This window comes from Oryzias latipes, chromosome 22 (assembly GCF_053564925.1).
Source record: "Oryzias latipes strain Hd-rR chromosome 22, Olatipes_Hd-rR_3.1".
NCBI lineage: Eukaryota > Metazoa > Chordata > Actinopteri > Beloniformes > Adrianichthyidae > Oryzias > Oryzias latipes.
Genome location: NC_136258.1, coordinates 5,393,316 through 5,411,362, shown reverse-complemented (window position 1 = coordinate 5,411,362; position 18,047 = coordinate 5,393,316). Strand labels below are relative to the sequence as shown.

Here is an 18,047-nt window from a genome sequence, read left to right as displayed (position 1 = left end):
AACGACACACTGTCGCTCATAACATAACCTTAATCTGCCTCCAAAACATTGTCTTTGCAGTAATCCAGAATACAAAGACACGCCGATTGACATCTCTCAGCTGCCGAACCTGCCAGAGAAGACGTCCGAGTCATCTGAGAGCTCAGAATCCGAGTCCGAGTCCAAAGAAAACTCAGGTACGTTCAGAAGGAGCAGAAATCCTTGATGTGTGTGACTAAGGCTTCTCCAAATATAAGAAAGAGCGTTCATGTTGTTGATCAAATCTGCCCACAAACACACCTGCAGGTCATTTTATCCAAAGCACCGTTCTGTTTGTTGGTTTGAAGCTCAAATGTGCAGCAGGAGGAGGTTAGAGCTTGTGGCGGGGGTGAAATCTTTGCTCAAAGGCGCAGTAGGACAGAAGAATTACCAAAACAGTCTGGTCCCTGCAGTCCTGACTGCTGCGGGACGTTAAAAAAAGTGAGGAAAAGCTCACAGTGAAATGCTGCTGCAGTCTCAGAGCTTCACTTCCACATGTAAGGATGAGGAAGAGGAGGAGGAGGACTCAGAAAGGGGCTGATTTCATCGTCTGCGCTGAAGGATTGGGGGGAAAAAGGCAACCCAGCAGGGACCCAGACGCTCAGGTCCATTTGTTCAGATGAAGATGAAGGATGAAGAGGAGGTTCACCTTGACATGCTTCAGTCGTTGGCCTTCTCAGAAGGTTTTATGCCTGTCATGATGTGTCACTAGCAGCTGCTTGTGTGGGCGTGGCTTGTCAGACAAGGTCTATCCATGTTTGAGTGACCACGCCCCTTTCTGACGGCGTGTTTGCCTCCATGTTCTGTTTCTGTTGTTTTGTTTTTACCTTCGTAAATGTTTCTGGGGTTTCTGGTGAAGTTCTCTTTCTTTGGGTTTTGTTTTCTTTATTTTCTTTAGTTTGATGGTCTCCCCCACCACCACCACCAGCTGACGGTGTGGTTGACATCATGTTTTGTGAAGTAAAGGTAGTGGAATGAAAAAATAGCAAACGTGAATAATACTCCACGAGGGGGTGTCTCCACTCACTGTTCTGTTTAAAAATCATATAAAGAGCTGGACCCCCCCCATAGTTTTCATTGGACATGTTTGGACATTTTTGGTTTAAAACAAACATAATAGGAGTTATGACACATAAATGTGAGACTCTTTTAAATAAAACCTTGAAACATTGTAGTTTAGTGAAGCTTTGTCGGGTTTTTAGACATTTTTCATGGTTTTGACCTTGTCTTTGCTTTTTTTGGGGGGGGGGACTTATACATCTTTATTTTGTCTCTAACAGTTTGATATTTATTATAAAAAAAAAAATGTGTTTTTTCTCAATTTTTGTTATTTTTTGCTGTGAAAAAATCCAATAATTCTTGCTCTGAATTGAGTTTTTTGGACAGTTTCAGGTTCATTGTGGATTTATAGTCCAATTTAGTGAAAGTTACGGGAGCAAATTGTAAAACAGAGAAAAAAAATGCTCCAAACGGCTCTGGAATACTAAGACTTACCTGTTTCAAATGCAGAGAAGTCGTTTTGTGAATCTTGGTGTCTGACAGACCTTGCAGGCTCATTGAAAAGCTGGAATTGTAAAATTGAGAGAATGTTTTTCGTCAGAGGCAGAGGAGCCGTTCCAGGCCGGACCTCCTCGTCTGTCCACCTCCCAAATCTGGACATTCAACACAATTATCACCCAAGACCAGGATTCTGGCCTGAAGCCGACGCTTCTTCACCTCCAGCATCGTCCTGGATGCTGTCTGCACTGCTTCGTCTGTGGATTGATGCCAGCTGCTGCTCAGGCGGCCTTGTCTCCGCCCCCAAACCGCCCAGGGCGCTCCGGCCCGCCGAGTGAAACGGCCACCCTCTGGCCTTCCTCATTGAGGATGCGGTCCATCCACACAGCGAGCAGGAAAAGGGCTGTGTCTGCTGTCTTTCAAGCCTACAGCAGAGCAGAGATAACGTAAATGTTTTTAAAATGAGAGATTTGGCTCTTTCATCCCCGAGCTGAGCTCATTTTAAAGTCATTTCTGCCACAAAGCTCAACAGAAGCAGACTTGTGAACAGCTGCTTCACTCAGGATGTAAATCTTTGTCCGTTTAAAATGTCATTTGCGTTCTGTTGTTAATAGAATATTGGCTTAACTAGTTTGAAAGTTTTTTTTTTTTAAATAAGCTACAACTTTTCTGAACATTCAAATCAAACTAACCTCATTTAAATAAATATTTTTGTATAATTGAAGCAGCTGAGTCACCGCATGAAACCATCCTTCCAGGAGGAAGACGTGATCTTTAGCAGAGAGAGAAAACGAAAGGCAGGAACGGAAAGGAACTTTGAACCAAGAGACGTTGACAGGAAAACTGGAGTTGGTGACATGATGGAAAGAAGAAAAGTGAAGCTGCTGGATTTTCAAGAGACCAAATGGAAATTGAACAAAGCTTATGGACTAGAAGCAGCTTCAAAAAATTTGATCACGATGTGGATGGAAAGAGGAACGGCGGAGGAGAGATCCTGAAGGAGGAAACTGATCCGAATGTTCTGGAGCTGAAGAGAGCGTCTGACGGGATGATGGGTCTGAAGCTGGAAGGTGTGACGGCGAATGTTGTCAGTGGTGACGATCCCCAGCTAGGATTTGAGCTAGAAAATGACAAACTCTGGAGGAGGATGGATGAGGGGGGGAGGACTTTAATGCCTTAGTCACATGCACCCATGCAGAGGTTACCCCGGACGGGTGCCTCAGGTTTTTGGGTTGTCCGGGCCCATGGAAGGTGGCATCTTAAGGGGATCCCAGCTGTATCTCGCAGTTCTCTTGAGGCCCTTTAGAGACATCATAAAAGCGGAACGCACCATTGTCAGGGATGCATGCACTTATGACGTGCAGTGAGGTGCGCGCACCGGCTCCTTACCGACCTCGCACACATGGGGTGACACATACGTGCCCGTAGGATGTCCACACACACTACACTCTGCTGTACTCATCCCTTGAACACCACTAACAGACCCCTTGCAAAGTGCGCAGGATTTGGGAGGATTAAAAAATGAAAAATCCAAATGACGTGCCTTCATCTCTTATACTTCACCCTTACGTGTTCACTACGACCTGTCGCTCGCAGCATGACCGTAGGAAAACATTTTGGCTCTACAGGGTCACCGAGTGATCTACGATCTTAACATTTTGTGTAGGCCACTTGTGTACCTTGCACAGGTTTTTCTATTTTTCAACCGCAGACCGTAAGGGCAAACTAAGGATTGAGTTCTTATTAGGGTCAACAGTCCAGAGCAACAAAGTGTGGGAAACAGGTGAGGAGACGTGTGCAGGAAGGTTTCAGGTGTGACATGTGACTAAAGAGGGTCATCACAAATGAAATAAAAGGTGTGGAAGACTGCGGTGAGAGCAGCCATGTAGGTGGTTTAGAGACTCTGACACAGAAACAGGAGGCAGAGATGAAGATGTTGGCGTTCACTTTGGGATCAGGAATGAATCCGTCAGAGGAACAGATCTAGTAGATGTTCTGGAGATAAATGCAGGGAAGCAGCTGGAGAGGGTTTGAGAGGAGGAAGAGTGATGATGTTGGTGAAAGGATGCTGAGGTTGGCGCTACCAGGAAAGAGAGGAAGGCCAAAGAGGAGGTTCCTGTATGTAGAGAAGGAGGAGACAAGGGTGGTTGGTGGGAGTGAGGAGGATGCAGAGAAAAAGGTTCTAGAAAAACTGACATAAACTGACATACACACTAAAAATTCCACCAACTTTAGGCTAAATTTATCAAAGTCATTTCACCCATCATTGAGAGTTGTGTGAGTCGTCCACAAGGAGTTACATTTGTGTCCACATACATGTTTCTAAACTTTGTTTTACTATTATTAATGTGAAATGATAGACAGTAAGTACCTTAGTTCATGGGTTTGAGCTTTAAAGAGAAAAGACTGAAAAGGATACTCAAAATAACAGCAAACTGAAGTTGTCGTGTTTCTGTTTTTATATACTTGTAGCTTTAAAAATGTTTTTTTAAAGTAAAATTGAAGTTTTTATACACACTAAGAGGCCTTTATAGATTCCCTTATTGTAAGTCTTTCCAATTTTGCCCAGTGTTGGTGAGGCAAAGTTAGTAGTTGGCCTTTCAGAGTCAGATATCTTTAGAAAAGCATCAGATGTGGGTTTAGATTTATCCTCATTCCAGGATCAGTTGTCCCTTTTTTTTCCTAAATGTGAGCTCTTCTCTTCACAGACAGCGAAAACACAAAACCTGAGGAGAAGTCGATCCAGCACCCTGAAGGAGACGCCGAGCCCGAGTTGGACGGCAAGCGGCAGCATCAGTCCTCCTCCCAGCAGGAGATGAAGCGGCACGAGGAGGACAGCTCCAGCAACCCCGAGAGCCAGGAGAGCGACGACAGCCTGGAAGCGTCTGACGGCGAGCAGGAGCACGACCAAGCAATAAGAGCGGGAGGCGGGACGGGGCCCGGGCTCGAACGGTTAGCCCGGCTGGGAAGCCTGGAAGGACTGAGTGCCATCAGTGGACTAGACAACTTAGGGGCGCTTCCTATTAAAGTGGAGCATTATGGAGAAGGAGAAGAAGCACAACTGCACAACTCTCTAACCTCCTCATCGGAGGAGGAGGAGGACGAAGACGAAGCAGAGGGTGGGGAGGGGCAAGACTGCAACAATGCTGGCATCCAGAACTGTCGAAAGAGGAGAAAAGTTCAAAAATGGGACGGATCCAGAAGCAGGAGGCTCCGACTGTCCACGGCGCCCCCCAGCCCCGTAACGGCGGGGGAGGCCCCGTCGCAGGTTAACTCCTCAGGGGCCGCGTCCATCACCCCTCCTCACCTTCTGACCTCCGGAGGCTCCCCCAAGAGTGCAGCAGCATCTGTCCTGAAGATCAAGACGGAGATGGTGGAGCCCATCAACTTCGACAACGACAGCAGCATCTGGAACTACCCCCCCAACCGAGAGATCTCCAGGAACGAGGCCCCGTACAGCATGACCTCCAAACCAACCCCGGGGGGTCACGAGAGCTTCCCCCCATCGCAGGGCGGCGATCTACAGGTGGTCATTCCGGAGTCTGTGCTGACCCCCCCTGGAGCCGAGGGAGCAGGGGGCAGGAAGCCTCCCTTCAACGGAAACTCCGCTCCTTCCTCCTCCTCCAGCGCAACAAGTTTGGCTCCTCCCTCAAACACGTCCTCCGCTGACCCCCTGTCCCCACCCCTGTCTGCATCCCCTAGGGACAAACTACAAGCCACTCCCACCACCTCGTCCTCCTCTTCCTCCTCGTCCAGCTCTTCGTCCTCCCTGGTGTATTCTGGGGACCTTGAAGCGCTGCAGCGTTTGCAGGCCGGTAACATGGTCCTTCCACTGGTTCACCGGGTCTCAGGGACTCTGGACTCCACCAGCACCGCAGCCTCACGTGTCTACACCACCGGCACCATCAGGTACGCCCCTGCGGACGTCACGCTGGCCATGGCACAGAGCAACCTGCTCCCCAACGCCACCATGAACTTTGTGGACGGCCCAGGATTTGGCCTGGATCCCAAGACGCCGATGGAGATGCTGTACCACCACGTCCACAGGCTCAACATGTCTGCCGCCGCCGCCGCCACCGGCCCGTTTGTGGGCTCCCCGCCGCCCACGGGTAACGGCTCCCTGGGGGGCCAGGTGCCGACGACAGCCAACGTTTTCACCACAGCAGAGGGCCTTTTCTCCACGCTGCCATTCCCGGTCTACAGCAACGGGATCCACACAACACAAACAGCCCTGGAGAGGAAGGAGGATTAACCCAAAACGCCCCAGACCGCACTACTGTGTTTCCAGAATCAACAGCTGTGTCAAAGACCTGTCGTTTGTGAAGTTCCGGAAAAATGTCCGACACGGTGCAGCACTGTGGAGAGCAGGGACCACACAGGTCCACAGAGGTACTCTAGCACTTTGAATTTGAGCGCGTTTGATAGACGGGAGGAACTTGACGCCTTTTCTAACTATTTTCTTGGTCATCCTTCACTCTTCCAGTCTTCTACTTTCACTTCTGCAGATGAACCTTTTTCTCTCAGAGAGACGAAGAAAAACAGACTTTATTCTTTCATAGAGTTCATAATGGAGCCTAAACGGGATCATTTTTACTGTCTCTGTTCCATCTCTATGAAACTGCAGATTGTATGTATTTAATAGAGAGGAGGTGGAGGGAGGGGGGTGAGAGAAAAATATAAGCTACTCCTCCTCAGGAGTCTTGATGCAATCGAGGCTTGGAGAGAAAGTTTTTACGTCCAGAAGGAGCTTTTATTTCCACAAAGGTCTCAGAGGCAAGCATTTAAAAATAGGGTTTGGAGAATGTATTCTTAGTTAGCAGATTAGAAAAAGAGATTTTGTTTCTTCCTCTTTTCTAAATAATGTCAGATTTTACTTGGGCCGTCGTAGCTCTGAGCTGGGCCACCTGTGAACTCTTGAATGTTCAGTTCCCTCCTCCTCCTCACCTGAGGGCTTTGAGCCAGGGCATCAGCTCCTCTCCATCTGTGTCGTCCTTCTAGCCGGGTTTCTGAACCTTTAATCTCTGAGCCAACCTTTCTGTCCGACCTGTGGTGCTAGTGACTGTCCAGTGACCCACATTCAGCTGGCTGAAGCGGGCGCTGCGCACTGACCGCCCATACAGAACGGTCGTTGTTCTTAGCGGGAAGAGAAGCTATCTTACCTTTCCTCTTTTGTTTGTTTGGTCTGTAAGAACATTAGAGCCTCTGATTTTGGAGATGACCTTAAAGTCTCTTCACATTTCACTCTAAAAGTCTGATTTGATCCACAAGAAACGGTGAAAATACAAAAGTTTTTCTTACTACTTTTTCCTCTTCCTGTTTGTTGGTTTTTCTTCCAACTCACCCATTGGCGCTCCGATTCTTCCAAAATCGGAGGCACTGCTAACTTGAATGTTGAAAACCTCGACCGGCTCCTGTTTTTTTGGTTTTTGCGGCACGACCGTGTTCTTCCCGGTTTTTCTTCTCCTCTTCTTCCTCTTCAACCAGACTAACCTCTGCAAAACTCTTTTTTCGACGATCCGCTCTCTTCCATCTCATCGCCAGACCCTGTGATAAAACCAACACATATCAACGAAGAGATTGTAATAAAGACACGCATTTTCAATCAACCTTTCAAACAATCAATCAATGACTTCAAGGAAAGACTATTTCTTAACTTTGCTTTCTGGGGGGAACAAAAGTCCCTGTTTTCTGTGGTTGTCCTTCTGTTTTGTCTTTTTACTTTTCCCGCCTCTGTTTCTAACCAAAAAGAGAAAAAAGAAGAAATGCTAATCTCACACGTTTGGTGTTTTAAAAACACTGTGATTCTCACTCAATTGTAATTTTTTTCTTTGATATTTTGGTAAAAAGATGAATAATTAATGGTATTAAGCTATCGCAGCCACTCGTTTCTAAGCTGACAGCCCTACCTTTCCCATCATGCCTTTCTTCTTGTGTGATTAAGTCGTAAAAAGTGTTACCAATGTGTTAAGTGTCAAAAAGTCTTTCATGGCGACTTCTCCGTGTGTGTTTACTATATGCAGTATATACTGAGCTACTGTAGCCGTTTTTGTCCCTTGTCTTCTCTGTGCTCTATCTCTCGTGTGGGGGGCGGAGAGGGAAGGGGTGGGGCTTTGAGGATGACCGGCATCCCCAGAAAAACCGCCGCCCTTTGACCCCGTGTCTGGCCTCCCGTCCCCTCTCTCTCTGCCGTCTTAGTGAAACCAGTGGAGGTCGTGGAGTTTCGTGTTTGGTGGCCTTTCTGCAAGAACAGAACAAAAAAGCAGCAAAGTCCGCCTCTTCTTTGGCTCTGCTTCCTCTTTTGTCATTGTAAACCGCTTCTTTTGGTTCGGTCACTGTTGCTTTTTGCTGTCGTGTGGTCTTACTGACAACTCTTATCTCGCCGTCTTCTTTCTCAGAGATGAAAAAAAAAATGATGAACTACTAGCTCAAAGGTTTACGGAGCCATGTTTTCTGCCTCTGAGGAATTCTGGGACTCGAAAGCGTCCAGTGAAGTTTTAAAGGAATCTACGGAGAAATGAATTATTGTACATGTAGTCTGTGAATCCCAGAGTTCCTTGGGGTTTCTCCTGTGCATTGGGTGTATTTCAGTGGTTTCCACCAAAACTTGTTGACTTTCAGTGCAAATTTCTCTGAAACAAAAAAAACAACAACACAAAAACAAGAAAAGGTGTTAAAAAAAATGTGTTCAAGGAAGAAGAAAAAAAACGTGGTCTTTCTGGAAACCTAATTTAGAAGGATTTTAAGGATTTCTAAAGAAACTTAAAGGAGAAAAAGTATTTCTCAATATAAATCTATTTTTATAGGTGTTTTGGAGAACTAAACTGCATGTTTTGTCCGATGTGTTTCATCCCTCTTTTGTTTTTTGGTCACTTTTTATTTATGCAGTAACCTTGTTTGTTTGTTTGTTTTGTTACAGTCTGTATCCGAGGGGAACAAACGGGGGGGGGGGGGGCTTTTGGAGTAATAATAATGTTTTTTGTGTGACAGCAGCCCCCCCACATCAGGAAGTGTCTGTACCTGTGCTTTATGTCAAGAATCGATGTGTTGTTTTGAGATTTTTAACAAAAAGAGCTTAAAAAAAAAAAAAGAAGGGTGGGGTGGGGGGGGTTCCTGAATCACAGCTTGAATGTTAATTCCCGCCATTCTGGAGCGTTTCACATTTTTGCGTTTTCTACCTGCTCTATGGCGAAGTCAGGGCACAAACTCAGAGCAGGGGCGGTGAGGGGGGGGTTCATGAAAAAAAACCAGGAAATACACCCACATGTAAGTCAAGCCAAACAGCCTCTTCCAGCTGTTCCAGTGGTTCTTTTTTCTTTCTTTCTATGTTTTGTGTCAGAAATGACCATCTTGCTGGTGGTTTTGGAATCACAGCTGCTGTGAACTGCATACTGTTGAAGACCTGCAAATATGGAAAATCACTTCATTTAACTGTGAAGAAACTGTGTCTGTGTTTTTAACAACTTCTTGTACAATTAAACAGATTCTTTTATGAGGAACTTGGTGCCGAGTAGCTGAAATACAGCAGAGAGGGAATCTCTTGTTGTCAATGTTAACAGTGTTATATAATTCTAAATCCAAACAAATTAAAACATAAAAAAAGAAATAAACCCCAATGGTACATTTCTATTTTTTTTGAAGGGGGGGGGTTGATTTCCGCCAGGGAACAAATATGAAAAAACACCTAAAACCAACTTATGTGTAACTTTGAGTGCCTGATTTTGTTTGTTTTTCTAAGAGCCACCTTTCTGTTACCATAACTAACACTGCAGGTCCTAAAGTGTGCACTCGTCATTTTCTTCCTGGGTTCTCATCCATTCAGAGGAGCATTTCACACATTGGTTTTCTGTAACCCAGTTTTACCATCCTCTAGGGGCCATATTCATAATAAAAAGATCTCTCAAATGTGTTACAGCATCATTCCTTTTGTTTGACACCTCCAACCATCCCTTCCACTCTCCACACACTGCTGCTGATGCTGCTGCGAGTCTGCGCACGCCGCCACCGGCTGCCCGCTGCCCCCAGCCTCACCGGAACTCAGACCCTTCCTTTACGGAGCTCCTTGAAGCTTACTGGTGCAAATACCTATCATCAGACTCTTTTGGCTCCAAAATGACCTCCATTTAGAATCTACATGAACGCAAAAACAGAAGCGCTTTTTTTTTTAGCTGGAAATGATTCAGGTCGTCAAGAGGTTATGCTGCAAAAAAATAGAATAAATCTTCTCAACTCCCCCAAAAACAGCCCTTGGAGAACAACGTCCCAGGAGAACAATCTGTAGCATCGGCCAGCCCAAACAACCCCCCCATTGCAGACACCCCCATGGAAACATTTTGAAAGAATGCAAATGCTAATAAACAAGAGCTAATAAGCACAAAGCAAACATTAAAAACGTAAGGATTCACCAAATTACACTTAAAAAGGCTAAAAACAAAACATCTTTGACTTCAGGATTTATTATTATTGATCTGAAAAACATCGATTTCTGGTTTTGGTTTACTTCAAACAATTGCAGAAATAAATAAAAGAATAAAAATGGATGTGAAATCCATATGAATTCATGAACAAACAAAATGATGCTATTTTCTTGACAATATTATTCCTCCTCCCCACAAATATCCGTACAGTTAATGACACCCTGAATTAAATATGATAGTTGTCAAATAGAATTTAATTAATAGTTTTAAAGAAAGTGGGAAGATAATTTTTTTTACTTCTATTTACTGTTCAGAAAGTATCTTCTTAGCGTTTTCTCCAGTTCATTCACACAATCATTTCTGTCATCGTTGACTGCGACGACTCCAATGAAAGCGGAGCTCAATTTAAACGTCTAAAAGCTGATGTCTACACACCTTTATCCCTTGTTCTATCTTAGATGACCCCCACCCTTACATTGACGTGTTCTCCCTACCATGACAAAGGTGGATAAAGGTGGAAAGATTTCATGTAATCCATGGACACCAGTGAAGATCACAAATCATTGAAGAAAAAAGGTTCAGACCACTGTCTAGTGGGTCTAGATGACCCAACTCCCAATGTTAAAGTGCCTAGGATAGCACAAGGGTTAAACATGTCCTAAACATCAAGAACACCATTTCTGGGTTAGTCTGGCGGTTTATTCATCTATGGCCTAAGCTGATCCCACACACAGAAGACATCATTGTCCCAGAGCCAAAGATCATCTATACCTTTCTGTACAACAAATAAAGCTTTCCTCGCACCCAGTAAAGGCGGCAGTGGGCTGTTCCTCCATTCTGCTGCTAATTGATCAATTGTCAGCATGTGGTATTTCTTCAAAACCTTCCATCAGAGCATTTTTCTGTTGCTTTGAAACTGCTGATTTATAACTGTTCCCCTCCACCCAAAAAGGAGAATGAGAAGTAATGGAAGCTGAAGTTATAGATATTTTTAATGACCTTAAATTCAGAAAAAAGGCTTTCTTACTACAAACAACATTTCCATCACACTTGAATCCATCAGTGTGTGTAAACAAGCAGACTGTGAGTCCACGTCCCCGTCTGACCACGAAGGGAAGCTTTCATGAACGGCTTCTGGGTGGAGGCGGAGTCTGCACTTCAGGAGCTCCAAGTTCAAGTCTCATTCATCCGTGCCTTCAGTGAACGGCACCGTGTGCCGGCGCCGGCCTTCTGCAGAACGCTGAGGCCTGAAAGCATCGTCTCTGCGCAAACCTCTCAGGACCCCTCCCACCCCCGTCAGAACGGGGCAGTCTTCAGGTGGGTCACTGTCCAGGATCACGACACAGCAGAAATCCCGTCCTGAGTCGGGGAAACACCAGCCCACGTCTGCGTGGGAAGATCAAGAGCCAGGAGTTGACGCTGTTCCCCATCTCAAACACCAGGTGGCAGTGTCTTCTCACAGTCAGGGGGGGCTGCAGTCCGGCTGTGTGTGTTCGCTGAAACACAGAAGAAACCCGGACTTTAAAAAATATCTACAGCGAATTCTACTGAAATGTGCCGACTCAGCCAGGGATCCAGGTTTGTCTCATTTGCAGCTAAATGCTGAACCCAGAGAAGACTAGGGGTCCACAACTGGAGCCCCCACTGTGGCTCTTTGGGCTTGAAGAAATATATCGATGATTTAAATCAACTTCTTTTAGTTCATTTTATTAATTTTAGTTGTTCAAGTGTCAGATAAATGAGCAAAAATCATTTTAAAAGGTTTAATCTACTGGTATTAGAAAAAGCTTAAAGCACATATTCTGATCTAGTCTAGTTTCTGTTTAGCTGCAAGTTACATTTGCATTAATATGCATAGATTTTTAATTAAAATTAGATTCTACAACACTGTTGTTTCTATTCAATAGTAAAAAGAGAAAAAGGACGATGGTGCACCAGAGTTATGATGGAAATGATCAAGTTTGACTTTTTTATTTTAATTTCAGCAAAACTCCTGCAGCAGGAAGATCGTATTGACACGGGATGCATTTTATTTTGAAAGGAACTTATATGTTGTTATATAAATATAAAGAAACATTTTATTAATGAATGGTTAAGTGGCCACAAAAACTTAAAAAAAGTGTATTTTTGTATAAAGTGCAGAGGGTCTTTCTGGGTTTTGTTGGGCTTTAGTCAGTACCTCAAGGCTTTTGTAACCCTTGTGCTATCATAGGCACTTTAACATTGGGAGTTGGGTCATCTAGATCCACTAGAACAGAGGTGGGCACTGAGGGCCGCATTCCTGCATGTTTGCCAGCATACCCTGCTCTGGCATGTTCTAATTGGCTGGACACACCTGAACCAGGTAATCAGCCATGAGTAGGGCAAGACTATCTGGAAATCATGCAGACACACCGGCCCTCGAGGCCTGGAATTGCCCACCCCTGCACTAGACAGTGCTCTGAACCTTTTTTCTTCAATGATTTGTGATCTTCACTGGTGTCCATGGATTACATGAAATCTTTCCACCTTTATCCACCTTTGTCATGGTAGGAATAACGCGTCAATGTAAGGGTGGGGTCATCTAAGATAGCACAAGGGTTAAGGCTGAAGGCTGCAGACCCTGATGTGACTGCAGGGCATTGTGGGTCAGATTGTGTTTCTGCTGTGTAAGCCTTCGTCACACAGACTCACCCGTCACTTTCTGGAAGCGCCTCTTGGCCTCGGCTCGCTCCTCGGAGTCAAAGTACCAAACTGTGATGGCGTACCTGAAAGCAGAACCAAAGGTGAGCCTTCGTCTTTGTACGCACAAACAAATGGAAGCCGATCAAAAACGTCGATCCCGGGCTGTAAATCTGCAGGATTTTACAGTCTTCTATGCAACGTAAGACCAATTTCACCAAACACGACACCTAAATGGCACATTGCTACATCCCGTAAATTCTCGACAGTTAATGCGATCACCATGAATCAGCTGAGCGACATGGATGCTTTTCCTCAGCGTCAGACGTCTAGAATGCCAGTTTAGCTCGTGCTGGTTTGCGGCGCCTTCCGTCCGTGAAACCCGGGTTCGACTCCGGGCTGCTCCCTGTTCCCTTCTCTACCTCTGCCGGTTCCAAGCCCGGTTTGAGAAGGTTGTGTCAGGAAGGGCATCCGGCGTAAAACATTGCCAAATCTACCATGCGACTCGTTCGCTGTGGCGACCCCTGATGGGAGAAGCCGAAAGTGGAAGAAGACGTCTAGAATGCAGAGAGACAACCACAAAACGGCGCCAAGCCGCTTTTCTCCGCCTAGAATCAGCGGATTTATGTTGATTCCACAAGCACTTCACTACTGAGAGGGTAAATTCCCACCAGACGTGTCAAGAACGCATGTGCAGCATGTGGGATTTTAAACACCAGAAGAGACTGGATGGGTCAAAGCGGTGCGAATCGCTGAGGTGATTCTTTCAAAATAAAGCTGTGAGAGACAAAGTTTTATTCTGAAAGTAATTTCCGAATAAAGCTGTGAGAGACAAAGTTTTATTCTGAAAGTACTTTCAGAATAAAGCTGTGAGAGACAAGGTTTTATTCTGAAAGTACTTTTAGAATAAAGCTGTGAGAGACAAAGCTTTATTGTGAAAAAATAACGCCGGAACCGCAATCATTAATTCTCCTCCAGGATCTATTTTTAAACGGTTGGCTCTTCCATGAATTAAAGGGAGACACCATTCAAACGTCACCAACTAATCCAAGTCCCTGATTGGTTAAAGCTCGATAATGTCAGAGCCTGCAAATGATCTTTAAAGCGTGTGTGTGTTCACTAGAGTTCTGAATGTGGAGGCGTGAAACGCTGGTTTACGTAGACTTTGTAATGAAAGTGGTGGCTTGAACGCGCCCTGCTCAGGACGTGTTGCACATCAGCACTTCAGAATCCGCTGGAATGGTGCTTGAGGGTTCAGCGGCAGCAGCATGAAACTGGAGACTGGGGGGGTTTCTGTGGGGAATCGCACCGACGCGCCGGACATTCACCTGGTGGAGAAGGAGGGCTGCACCTCGTGCGGGTTCCTGCGGTCGGACCAGAACACCAGCAGCCGGTCGAACAGCGGCTTGATGTCGGCCACGTATGCCTTCCCGTCGGGAAAGATTCGGAGAACGCCGCCGTGCTCCTGTAGGGACAGAGCCCCGCCCCCCAGCATGAAGTCTTCTCGTCTTCCTCGCCGTCTGCGAAAGAGGCAGAGCTCAGCTCACCTTCACGTTCCAGTTCTTGTTCAGGTAGTAGATGCAGGTGAGGCGGCGTCCGTCGCCGTTCGGGTTGTCCACATGTTTGACGTAACCGGCTCCGTTTCCGGGGTAACACGCCACCATGGCCTAAGGACCGGAAACACACGAGAGGAGGACGGGTCAGAGCAGAGACCGGGTTCAAGCAGACGGCAGAACACCTCACGATGTGACGGAAGCTCAGAATTCAAACCCCACGGACAGCTGCCGTCCCAGTGGAACCTCCAGAACCACAACTGTTCCCAGCTTTGGATCAGTACTTCAACTCAGCCGCTGTGGATTCCAGCAGTCCTGCTGCTCTACAGCGCCCCCATGTGGAGCCACAAGAACTGGTTCACAGCAAAACCTCTGAATCCGGCCGGGTTTGTCTCATTTCTAATCCTTTTTATGACTTTTGACAACATTTGTTTTGATCAAACAAACTTGTTGTTGTTGTTTGTGTCGTCATGAAAAGGAGTTGATGTGAATCCACAACAGACATCCCATCATAAGCTCCTCTTCCTCACTGTCAGAGTGAGGAATGACATGTGGGGGTCAACTGGGGAAGGGGGAGGGGGGGCTGACCTGCCGCCAAATCCACATCCTGGCAGGAAGCAGGAAGCTCCACGTTTGCTCAGGCATGTGCGCACGTGCTCGTGCACGCACAAACAAAAACATAAGTGTGTCAGGGTGGGGGTTGGAGGGGCTGCAGACGGATAAATCACCTGGAGGTGTTTTTATTCCCCTTCCTGCTCCTGGGGTGGGACCCAGAACTGCTGCATTGTGGGAGAGCGTGGCTGGCTGCTGCTGGGGGGGGGGGTTTCCCATCTGCTGACGGTTTTACGACAGAGCTACGTGCGGAGCGTGAGGCACAGGCCGCCGGGCCGACTCCCTCCCCCCTTGCCCCAAACGAAGGAACGCCGGGGACGGACCCCCGCCAGAGGAGCGCCTCTGCTGTGGAAACGGCTGAACCGAGGGGTTGGTGGTCTGTACGCCGCAGACGCGGACAAGGTCAGGAGGATGAGCTGTGAGACCACAACAGCTGCTGGGATTCGAACCCCCATCAATGCAGAAAATTTGGAGAGCCTTCAGTCTGAGCTCTGCATCTTCCTCTTCATCATCACTAAATCTAAACCAGGATAAACGACAGAACACCTGAACATTCACAACAGATCACAGAGTGACTGCCAGAGTGCCCTTGAGCCCAACACACACCTGACCCCCCCTCTGCCAAGGGCTCCCTGGTTGTTTGATAAAAAACTGAGTTAAGGTTTCAGTTTAACCTTTGATTCACTGCCTGTTTAGGTTTGTGTGGAGCTGAAAAGCAGCAGTGAATGACCCTTAATCTGGCCTCTTCATCGTTAATCTGGATTATTTTTGTTCTTCTCCCGAGGCTTGATGAGCCACAGCGGCGTCTGTGAGGTTCTGAGGTTTTGAAGGAGGTGCAGAGATATTCTGATTCAGAAATGACTTAACATACATGATAATCCAGACTGTAAATTAGAGAAAAAATACACTGAACATCTGTTTTAGACTCTGAACGGCACATGGAAACTTCAAAAAAATAAAGACTGTTGTTACAAATAAACATTTTTCATGTAGCATCTGCTGGTATTGATCTGAACTTTAGGTAGCCACATCAGAGGACGGAGGACACAGGCGGCGCCAGCAAGTCGCCCGCTGTCAGTCATGTTACAGTACCCTATGGGCTCAAAGTCCCGCCCCCACGTACAGTTCAGATCGACTCCGAAAACAAAAACTCTGAATTGAAACTGTAAACTGAGGACTGAATATAGAATTTTTTTAATTCACATTTCAAATCGACAACATTTCCTTAAGTTTTATGTGTACTTTTGAGTTTAAGACTGTTTTTTATTTATTCTTCAAAGTGACTGACTTTAGGCTGATTTGGCCCCGAACATCTATTCCTGTATGATAGTTTATAGCTTTAGAGGCTGGATGTCTCTGTTTCTTTCATTTATTATTATCTTAAAGACCCACACCCATGAAAATGGTCTTATAGACGTGTTCTTGTGGCGACAATGTGGCATTTCTTAATTTCCAATGCATCCACCTGCAGACAAATAGATCCGTGATCGTCTTTATTTTCCTGGTCTTGAGCTGGAATCTGGATCCTAACTGGATCCTGCTCTAATGTAGAGCATGCAGACAGACAGCTCTCAGCAATGGGAAGAGCGGCGGGGTTGCCAACTGTGCTGCCCACAACTCAGAGACTAATTTCTAATGAACTACTGCCGCTCTGCAGAAACTATGTCCTAGAAATGACACAGGTTTTTAGATGTAGGCTAAAAACAGCATCATCATAATTAAGAGACCAAAGGTGTCAGGAGTGGGACTTTAAAGTCATTTTTATATTTAAAACATGATGTTTATTAGTTGTTAAAGCAATAATTCATTCTTTAGTTAATGGCAGCTCATCTCTGGGATTAAAGTGACTACAGCTCCAGTCCCGGCTCCGTTCCCGGTCTCTCACCTGGGACCGTTCCCGGATCACCTTGTTGTTCCCCAGCCGGCCGGCGCACACGGAGATCAGCCGGTCGATGAGGTTGAGCAGGAAGCCGATCGCCTCGCAGCCGCGCTCGGACCCGCTCACCCAGGCGATCTTGTCGCCGCGGATGGTCCGCCGCTGGACCCCGGGGGCGGAGCCGGCGAGCCGGCCGTCGTGCAGCGCCCCAGAGCCGTGCATTCCCTTCACCTCGTCCAGCACGGCGGCCCCGGCCACCTCCCCGAGGAGCCCGTCCACGTAGTAGAAGCCGTGGGTGAGCAGGGCCGGAACCACTCGGTCCAAAGCCAGCCGCTCCAGGTCGGTGTGGGACAGCTGCTCGGTGATGGGCATGGCGGTGGGGGCTTCAGGCTTTACAACCGTTAGGACTGAACCGGAGGGGCGGGAGGTCCGGTAAATGTTGGAAACCCAAAACAAGAGCGAGACTGGACTTTCCGCGGAGTTTCTGCTTCGGTCTGAACTCCGAGGGAAGCCCCGCTCCTCTTATTCCAGACGCGCGTCGATGCGGCGCTCACACCACTTCCGCCACGACTTTTCACAATAAGACGACAAACCGCTCAAGCTCAGAATCTGTTCAACACAAACAACACTCAACCTCAAACCAGCAAAATATCACATTTATGTTAAAAAAAATCTGATATCTAACTTTTAAGATTAGGGCTAGAAAGGAAGACAGTGTCGTGACTTATTATTCTGATCCTTGGATCTCTAAAGACCTGAGTCTGTGTCAGCTTTTTAAATGAAAGAAAACGCTTTAAAATAATATCCCAATATTTGTTTATTTACAAATACTTTTATTAAAAATATTTATGAACAAGATTAAATAGTGGAAATGGCTTTTCTGTGGTAAATCCTAAAAGGAACAGCTAGCTGAAAGGCAAATCAAATATTTACAAATGAGTTATTTCAACTTGATTTTTTTAGTCCATATTTACTTAGCTTATTTTATATAGTATTCCCGTCTTTTTTCGCCTATTTGTAACTCTTTACAATTAATCTGCTTTGACAATCCACTTCATTTCCGTTTTTTTTTACTAGTATTGTGCATTTCAGTCCAGACCACTGAAGCTGTTCCGAGCATGCATCCGCATGTAGCCTACTCAAAAAAATGTTTTAGGTGTATTTTCGTATACTGAGAATGACACATGGAAACCATGAAGAGGAAATCTCCATCGAAACCAGGCTGAAAAAAAACTTAAATTCCAATTTTTCTTTGTAATACCAATTCATTTGTGTAATTCTTTGTTTTCTTTTCATTTTTACTACCTGGGCTTTTCCGTTTTTGTATAATAGTGCAGTAAGGTGTTTTTCATAATTTAAAAAAGCTCTATGCGGTAATAAATCATGAATTTTAAATTGAAACACTAATTGAGTGAT

The 18,047-nt window shown here is 46.0% G+C and overlaps 2 protein-coding genes across 5 annotated transcripts in view; one reads left to right on the top strand and one right to left on the bottom strand.

Annotated features, from left to right (window-relative positions):
• npas3 (neuronal PAS domain protein 3) overlaps nt 1-8,605 on the top strand; it is a 230,787-nt gene extending 222,182 nt beyond the window's left edge. For all 4 annotated transcript variants that reach the window (XM_023951301.2, XM_023951303.2, XM_023951302.2 and 1 more), the window contains 2 exons: nt 61-176; nt 4,224-8,605. In XM_023951301.2, the coding sequence (XP_023807069.1) occupies nt 61-176; nt 4,224-5,767 (1,660 nt within the window). In that variant the 3' untranslated portion in view covers nt 5,768-8,605. The remainder of the gene's footprint in view (nt 1-60; nt 177-4,223) is intronic.
• Nucleotides 8,606-10,903: 2,298 nt separating this feature from the next.
• On the bottom strand, nt 10,904-17,181 carry egln3 (egl-9 family hypoxia-inducible factor 3). Its single transcript, XM_023951862.2, has 5 exons — nt 16,641-17,181; nt 14,138-14,257; nt 13,919-14,055; nt 12,603-12,676; nt 10,904-11,425 (listed from the first exon to the last, which is right to left on the bottom strand). The coding sequence occupies exons 1-5, from the start codon at nt 17,001-17,003 to the stop codon at nt 11,361-11,363; spliced, it is 759 nt and encodes a 252-aa protein (XP_023807630.1). The 5' UTR covers nt 17,004-17,181; the 3' UTR covers nt 10,904-11,360.
• Nucleotides 17,182-18,047: the final 866 nt, after the last annotated feature.